The 8,949-nt window shown below is 41.1% G+C and overlaps 2 protein-coding genes across 3 annotated transcripts in view; one reads left to right on the forward strand and one right to left on the reverse strand.

Annotated features, from left to right (window-relative positions):
* Positions 1 to 8,949, reverse strand: part of LOC146460210 (uncharacterized) — a 59,979-nt gene that overhangs the window by 12,666 nt on the left and 38,364 nt on the right. The gene's annotated exons all lie outside the window — the stretch shown is intronic.
* LOC146460211 (tetratricopeptide repeat protein 28-like) lies at positions 1,619 to 3,069 on the forward strand. Its single transcript, XM_085088573.1, has 2 exons — positions 1,619 to 2,380; positions 2,942 to 3,069. The coding sequence occupies exon 1, from the start codon at positions 1,845 to 1,847 to the stop codon at positions 2,376 to 2,378; it is 534 nt and encodes a 177-aa protein (XP_084944699.1). The 5' UTR covers positions 1,619 to 1,844; the 3' UTR covers positions 2,379 to 2,380; positions 2,942 to 3,069.

Genomic DNA, 8,949 nt, shown 5'->3' on the forward strand with positions numbered 1-8,949 from the left:
TATGAAAGGGTAGGGATTTCACGAGTCAAAGGATATGAAAGGGTAGGAAAATCTGTCATTTAGGTATTTAAATGGGCCTTTCATTATTTTCCAATCAAAGTATACGAAAGGGGTACCATTTGCCAATGGAAGGTATACGAAAGGGGTACCTTTTCTACCAAAAATGGCATATAAAAGGGTAAAGGGTCGGACCTCGATGCGGAGCCTGCCCGTATTAAATTTCTTTTAGTTCCCTTCCCGCCTCTCCCCCCCCCCCCCCCCCCACCCAGGGAAAAGGGCAATCCAAATTATCTTAAAGACTGAGGACTGCTATGCTAACCGCCTAAAGAAATTAAATTTGTCATCAATGGAAAAAAGGCGATTGTTAGCAGATGTCCTTTTTTATACAAAGCTCTTCACTAACTAATTGATATTGATGTAGGACCTTATGTAGATTTCTATAAGGAAACTGATCACTATTCGTTCAGACACAATGATAAGTTGACTCTAAAGCTGAGATATGCAAGAACGAATGTTCTTAAATATACTTATTTTCATAGACTTGTGGGATCATGGAACTCCCTTCCCCCTTCCATTCGTGAGGCAACAAGTGTGAATTCTTAGCTTTTAAAGCTGTACTTATAAAGTTTTTTATGGATTAGTTCATTCTCTTAGTGTTTTTATTGTTATTTTATTTAATATTTATTACCATCACATTTTAATTTGCATCATTATTTTCATCTTAGTACCATTGGTGATCTGCTTTAATATGGGGTCTTAGACTCTTTTGCGTTTCATCCCTTGGCTTCTGTAAATTATAAATAAAATGTAAGTCAACGGACATTTCATTGCCCCGGACAGTGGAATGTCGTGTGGGAAGTGAAATGTTGTAGACAGTGCAATGGTGTGGGCAGTGGACTGTCGTGTGAAGTGGAGTTGAGTGGACACCAGAATGTCAAGGACAGTGGATTGTCGTCTTATATGCAGTGAACTGCGACTGATTTGGCAAAAAAATTATTCCAGTCCGTCTTTAACCACTCTATTAACTTTGTGAAAACTCAAGTTTTATTGAATATATTAAAAAAAAATTAACTAATTAAAAAAAAAAAAACCCGCTACCTGAGAAAGTATACGAAGCCTCTAGGGCAGCGCTACACAAATCCGAGGACACATCACAGAGATCCTAAGATGGACAGAAAGACAGAGACGAAAATTTTGCTTGCAGCATCGAGACGACAACAAGTTTAAAAAAATTAACCGTGGCAGAGCCCACGAGAATCCCGTAAAAAATAAAAGTAAGGGCGTGCAAGTTTGATGATAAGAACGTGTGAATTTTTTCGAGTTTTTGTTGTGGTCCTCTCTGAGGATCATTTCGGTTCAATTTGTGGATTATTTCCGGTCGGGAATCATTTTGCGACTCCGAGATCATTTGCGATACGGTCAAGTTGGAGGGCCTATTTTTAGGTAATATTTTACAAGAGACAAAACATGGGGAAAAATTTTCAAGTATTTTATATTCTGCTGACAGCCGTTTGGCTAGCCTTAATGTTCATTGTCTTTTCCCCCGAACTGTCAGGAATATGAAAACAGAAGATCTATAAACGGTGAGGTTGTCAAACGAAAAACACTGATGACAAACTTCCATTTTCCGCGTTTAAGGATGAAAATGGGAAGTATTTGTCAGAGACGTTTAGAATCCGCATTGTCCCTTCTTTGAGGACTCTCAGGCTTTTCATGATAGTCCAACCGACTATCACAGTCAGACCGGTGCACTGATAGTGGGTGAGCCTGAAGTTGGTGAGGTGTATCACAAGGGACGTCGTGAGAAGTTATGTCCATTGCCTGGCGCAAAAGAGGAAGCAGGGATGATTGCACGACTGCTGGGAGCTCAGCCTTTGTTAGGAAAGGAGGCAACTAAACAGGCAGTTCTTCAGAACATACATTCAGTAAGTCTCATACATTTCGCTGCCCATGGTGATGCCGAAAGAGGAGAAATCGCTCTCGCCGCTCCACTCTCTTTTGAAGGGATTCCAAGTGAAGAACACTACCTATTAACAATGGCTGAAATTTCACAAGTTCCTCTGAGAGCCAAACTGGTAGTGCTAAGTTGCTGTCACAGTGCACGTGGACAGATTCGATCCGAGGGAGTCGTTGGAATCGCTCGAGCGTTCTTAGGATCTGGTGCGCGTTCCGTGTTGGTTGCCCTGTGGGCTATAGAAGACCTGGCAACAAAGAAGTTCATGAGTCGTTTCTATGAGCATCTTGTTCGTGGGGAAAGTGCCAGTGAAGCTCTTCACCAGACAATGAAGTGGATGAGAGCTAACGGCTTTTCAGACGTGTCACAGTGGGCACCTTTTATGCTGATTGGAGATAACGTGACATTTGATTTTGGAAAGTAAAGGTCAGGTTTAGTTAACCAGCCGGAACGACTCAATGGTATGAGAAGGAAATAGATAATAATAAGTACACGATGAAAATTCTTGGAAAAAAAATTCGAGGTCCCAGCAGGAATCAAACCCACGACCTTGCAGTTACTTCTTTGGATGCTTATCCAATAAAGTTATTAAGTGGAAGGTCATGCATGGGTGCGATTCCTTTCACGTCCCGTTGAAAGGCAAAATAAATAATTTCTTCCAGCTTTGTCCATGTTACTTAAGTTCTATGTCACTAAAAACACCAATTAATTGAAACAACATCTTCTTTTTAAGTTTTCTTGTGAATAGTCTCAGCTTATTAAATGTGCAATATATTCTAATGATTTTTTAGTGTATAAGTTTTATATTTATGAAAGGAGAGTTGCCCTAGAATTGGAATTAAGTTTCCCCCTGCTACTATTCCGCCATCTTTCAGCCTTTTTTGGTTTGTTTGTTGTTGTTGATGTTGTAGTTGTTGGTTTCTTTCTTTCATTGTTTAGATGGTCAAAGAATCATTAAACCTTAAATATGATTGTCTTTACTCATAGGTGTCTTACCAAGACCGGAGAGGAGCTGGCAATTCCTTTGAGTCACAGACCTGTTAAATGGGATACAGATTTAAGGACGGTGCCTACTTTTGCTACAGCGCATACGTTCGGCGCATTCTTCTTTTTTTGGATGGTCCGAAAACGTTGGGTCTCTAAATGGCGGTGCCTGCTAGAACAGAGATATTTTTGCGCGGTTTATAACTACGTGGGAGAAGCAGACCTTGGCAAGGATTATTGGAATCAGAAAAGAAAATAAGGAGTAACCATGCATTTTTCAGAGATAATTAAGTTTCAATTGGGGAAAAAAAATTCCATACATTGTTTTGTATTTTGTCGCTTAATTATCTCTAAAAAATGCGTGGTTGCCCCAATTTTCATTTTTGGATTTCAATAGCCCTTGCAAAGATCTGCTTTTCCCGCATAGTAATAAACCGCGTTAAAATGCTTCGGTATTAGTAGGCACCGTCCTTAAACAACAAAGAAGTAAACTATGCAGACTGAGAGCGTCAAGGGGTAAAGGCTTGAATCCTCCATCCGTTCATGTTCGCTGTTGCGCCTATCACTTGGCTCCTGTTGAGAACTTTTCGCCAGTGCTCTGAGAAGCCTGATCGTGCACATTTGTTAGCTGGTGTCTCGGCAAATTAAACAACAAGTATAAGTGTTGTATAGTAGTGACAATAAGTATTGTGTAAGTGTTATGCTTCAGTCGATTCCAACAGCCCCGCATCCTCAAAAGCTTCTTTTTGAAGCCATTGAACCCCATGTTCGAAGGGCGTCAAAGCAAGAATGTAAAACGATGCAGTTCGCTTTAGGGAAGTGGTCAAAACTACTATACTCGAACACGACCCACTAAACCAAAAAATAGATTGTGGTCTCTGCTTGCACTCCCTTTTCCTCAATCTCAAAGGATGGTGTCTTTATTGCATTGCCACCCCACTATTAAGTAGTAAAAAACCCAATGAGATTCAAAGCCCTTTTCTCTTGTTTATTTAGCGATGCCGACTCTTGCCGGGTGAACATTTCTGTATAAAGTCAAATTTTAAAGCCAATAAAATTTTGTCGGTAATGTTCATGAGATAGGTGGTGTCTTCGATAATACCCCTACCCCCAGACAAGCTGGGTCAGCTCTTGTATTGTAAGTGTAACTTGTATGACCAGTTCCCTTAAGCCTGCTTCGAAGGAGACGCTCATTTTTGTTGCTATTGTTATCTGATTTTGGGCTGATAAAAATAGGTAGTGATGCTAAATAGTTAGACACCCCTAAAGTAAGCGGCAAATCAACGAGTCCACACTTCTAACTAAAATGAACGCGCGCCACTAACCCGCGATCAGTCCAAATCTCAACAGCCATGCTATTTCCTCTTATTGGTCGCGCTGCTCTAGGGAGGCAGCATGGTCGAGTGGTTAGGACGCCGGACTTGAAATACGGAGGCCCCGGGATCAAGTCGCGCTCCAACCGCTAGCTGGAGTTGTTTCTCGGTAGCCTTAGGTTCAACTCCTCGGACGCGCTTGTAAATAGCCTGCTGGTCTGCCTCCTGCCAGTTGGGAGTTTTAACCACGTTATTTTCAATTTAAATTGTTTCTTTACAAGGTTTAATGCTCGGCCCCACTAGTTCTTGTGCTATAAACACTGCAGAGGGTAAATTAAAGTTATTTAATTTTTAATATTTAATTAAAATCTTTAGATTGGCCCCTTTGGGCCTAATTTTCCTGTGGAAATGGTTAACCAGGCCCTGAAATAAAACTGAGAGCCTAATTGCAGGTTAGAGCGCCGCATACACCGCTTTTTTGAAAAAGTACGGTAGAGTTGCTATTGCAATGCACACAAGACAAACCAAGGAGCTAGCCGGATAATGTTAACGACAAAAATGACACTTTTCATTGAACAAATTATCTAAGAAAGGGCAAGGCTGATCTCACGGTCAGGATACTAAATTTTTCTAATATTTCGAATTGGAAAAATATATTTTCCTGACTATGAAATCAGCGTTGCTCTTTTTTAGATTGATTGTCTACAATTTGCTGCTGATTATATCCTTTACTACAGGATCCGGTTCTTCTATTGTGTCGACGTGGTCCTTTCAAACACAGTTCCCGGTTTTCACTTGTTATTGGCTTCTCGTAGTTGGTTCTATGAATTCCTATTTTAAATTTGTAATTATTGTATCAGGGATTAAGTATTCTGTATAGATGTTAAGTTCTCTTTTCCCTCGAATTGCTTTGAGTCAATTCTTTAGCCAATGATACAGCAGATCGTTTATTATCACTGATCCCTTTGGGATCTTTGTTACAGTAGCACCAATAAGTTTATACAGTCGGACCTCTATTAAGCGGCCACCCTCCATTAAGCGGCCACTTTCCAAAGTCCCGAATTATTAATTTGTCAGTAAAGTGCTGTATTCGATACCTCTATTCAACGGCCAACCTCTATTAAGCGGCCAGTTTTCAAAGTCCCCAGGGTGGCCGCCTAATAGAGGTCCGACTGTACCAACCTCGTTTTCATGAAAAAACCATCAGTGACTAATAAAAGTAGCATTATTTTCGTTCTGCTTTTTCAAAATAAATTTTTTAAAGTTATTTGCCCTCAGAGTTTTCGCCTACTGAGAAGGCATCCTTAAAGTTCCTACATGCAAGTATTTTAAGTTAAAATGATGGTTCCTATCGTGCGTATACAGGAAATATTAGGGAACTTAAGCGCAGACGTTTTTGAGCCACAGACGGCAACTGGAAATTAATTTTTTCCCTTTTTGGAGCGTTTTCACGCCATTGCGTTTGTAACGTCAAGCCACAGTCATCAATAAGAGCTTCTCCTGTTGGTGGCAAGGAATAAAACCTCGCCAAAAAAGGAAACACTCGACTTCCGGTTGCCTTCCGTGGCTCACGGACGTCTGTGCTAGATTTATCAAACGTGAGAGGGCGCAGGTGCATGACGGGTAATGTAAACGTGATATTGAATAACGCCTGTAAGTAAATAACAATCGACGTACCTATAGAGTGTTTACACATGACGTCACGGCGGCCATGTTGGTGTCCCAAAACAAAGAAATGGCGGCCATGTTGGTGTCCCAAACTAAACCTCTGGGAATTGAACTCTATTTTTTATGCAAATACTTTCTGTTGTTTGAGTAAACCAATATGGACGGTAGTCACGTGAATGAAAACGCTCTATAGGGCTGAAGCAAGTCACCCGGCTTTGGGATATCAAAGAAAAATGGCTTCAGTGCATGCGATCAGTGATTCTTACAAAATAGGTCTGATCTATATTGGTTGTTACAAATTACATGTAGTCATAATGCGCCGATCAAATCGAAACTTCAACATCTCCCCCCCCCCCCCCCCCCGTCCCGGGCAAACCCCGGGCATTTGACTATTTTCTGTGCCCGGGGAGTGGGGAATTTGACGGGTAAGGCCTTCCCGGGGGTGGGGAATTTGACCTTGCCTGGGTGAGGTGGGGAAAATTGAACCGGAAGTGTCAGATTTCAAATCGTTTTTTTGGGGCGCCGCCGAAGACGCTAACAGCTATAAACACGTGTTTGGACGAGATGGAAGAGTTTAAAGGAAGAGATATAGCATTTGTCAGTGATTTGTGAGCGATTGGCTTACAAAAAAGGTCTTCAAAAGTGAGAGTGCTTGAATATTAATTATTTTTTATAGATTGTATATAAACGATGTAGATTTTTTATACAACGAGTCAACCTGCGCCTTTGTCCCGCATTTCTGTCCGCAGAGGTTTTTAGAATAGCCATAAAACAGCAGTGAACAGTGAAAGAAAAGAAAACACTGTCGAATGAAAAACCGCCGCTTTGGCTTAAACTGCAGAATACCCTGCCACTCGGACAGCTACGTAGCCAGCTAACTCATTTTAAATATGTTATTATGTATTTCTCGTTAAACAACCTTTGCCGTGTTTCGGAGTTGGAGCAGCCTACACTTGCGATTGACATTGTCCGACTTAATTAATTGAATTTCCAATCATTTTTTAATAGTTTCAATGTTAGTTTTTGTAGTAACTCATGATAGGATCCGATTGTTCTTTAGGAGGGGCATTTGACAGACAAATCCGACTATAAGGTAGGGCATTTGAACACCATTTGGCCCGAGGGGGCGGGAATTTGAACGATCCAATCTTCAAAAGTTCAAATGCCCGGGGTTTGCCCGGGGGGGGGGGGATGTTGAAGTTTCGAGGAGTTTCGAGTTGATCGGTGCATAAGAGTGCGGGCAATAAGTTTGGAGTGAAATATTCAACGATCGTTTGGCTTCCTTTCAGTCGCTTTAGTTTCCCGCTCGTTTAGTATGACAGATTTCGGTTACCAAACCTATAAAAGGGCGTGAGTAAAGTGAGAGCACACGCGAGTTGCGCGTCAGTTGTTCGCGCCACGTGCCCTCGTGCGTCGCGTCTTCTCGTGTGATTTGCTTTGCTATTCCTAAAAAAAAAAAAGGCTACTCGTAGTCTATGATTTGCCTTGGTTCACTTGAGTGTACATGTAGAGGAACGAGGCGCCTTTTCAGATGACCCCTCTCTTTCTACTGCACGCGTTTAAGAAAGCAAACTGTAACGCCAACGCGATTGCAAATGTTTGATTCTGCTGCATTATAATATTAAAGCCAAAACGACAATGTAAAGGGAGTTTCGCGCTTGGTTAAACAAACACCTGTAACACAGGTTAGACAAATCACCATTCAGGGTGCTGGCGCGGATCCAGGCTTTTAAAAGAGGGGGCTCGATGAAAGGCGGCGCCCCAGTAGGGGGTCCGGGGGCATCCTCCCCCGTAAATTTTGAAATTTCAAGTCTTCGGAAACGCGATTTCCGCTATTCTGAGGCAAAGTCAGCGTGTTTTAATATCTCATTTTTTTAAAGTTAAAATGCCATTTTCTATCATAAAAATGTAACAAAGCTACTTAAAAACATGTTTTAGTCATTATTAAGCAGCAGAGGCTTAACTTGGTTATGAACTTGATTGACTGTACCTGCTGTATCTATTACATATTTTTTACAAGCTTTTGACGTTAGCTGTTTTAATTTCGGGGGTTCGATTGAATCTTGCCGCTTACTTGATCACGAACGACAAACGAAGCACAACACTCTTTCCTGAAGAAAATGTCGACGACTGTGTACCGGGTGGTTACCCAGCGGTTCCCGACCAATGATCCCCGATTATCAGGAATTCCCAAGGGGAGGTGGGAGTGGCAGGGGAGGGGACGGAGGAGGAGGAGAAGAGGTGCTGCACAGAAAATATTCTGTTTGCATAGCTTCAGTAGCCATAGTCGGTGTTTTCTAAAGAAAGTCTTTAGTTTCCATATTTCTTTCGTGAATCTTGTTTGTTGCTCCAAGATGACCCAATACATTTTTTTCTCAGTAACATTGTGCTGATTTTATTTATTCATATTTTTTATTTATGAATACTAAACTTCAGAAAAAATAAATGAATTAATAATTTAAATAACAAGAGATGCAATTTTTTTTTTCATATGAAAACGACAAAAAGGCCTGTTTTATTATTATTATTTTTTTTTTAACAATTTTTATTTGCTTTACATGACACAATATTTAACAATACTACATGTATTTTAAGGCTGATCCACCTTCCCAGCGCATGCCGTGGGAGAACTGCCGTGGGGTTCCCAGCCAACAGCTTCAAAATATAAAGTTGCATGACCGGAAGTTATTTTGATTGGCTACTATTTGCAGAGAAGCGTCATGAATAATGGTCTCAATGCTTTCGCATCAGGCTTTTCTTCCCTTTCCCTCCGCACCCCCCCCCCCCCCCCAAAAAAAAAAAATAAATAAAAAAGCCTGATAGTCAGTCTTCAAAAATAAAAAATGGCAAGGACAAAGGAATTTTGAGGACAGTCACGGACACTTAAATGTGGACGATGGAATGTCGTGGGAAGTGAAATGTTGAAGACAGTGAGGTAATGTGGGCAATGGAGTTGTATGGACAGCAGAATGTGGTGGAAAGTGGAGTGACTGATTTCGCCAGAAAAAAAAATTCCAGTCTATCTTCAAC

Source organism: Pavona decussata, unplaced genomic scaffold, assembly GCF_977016875.1.
Source record: "Pavona decussata unplaced genomic scaffold, jaPavDecu1.1 SCAFFOLD_214, whole genome shotgun sequence".
NCBI classification, from domain to species: domain Eukaryota; kingdom Metazoa; phylum Cnidaria; class Anthozoa; order Scleractinia; family Agariciidae; genus Pavona; species Pavona decussata.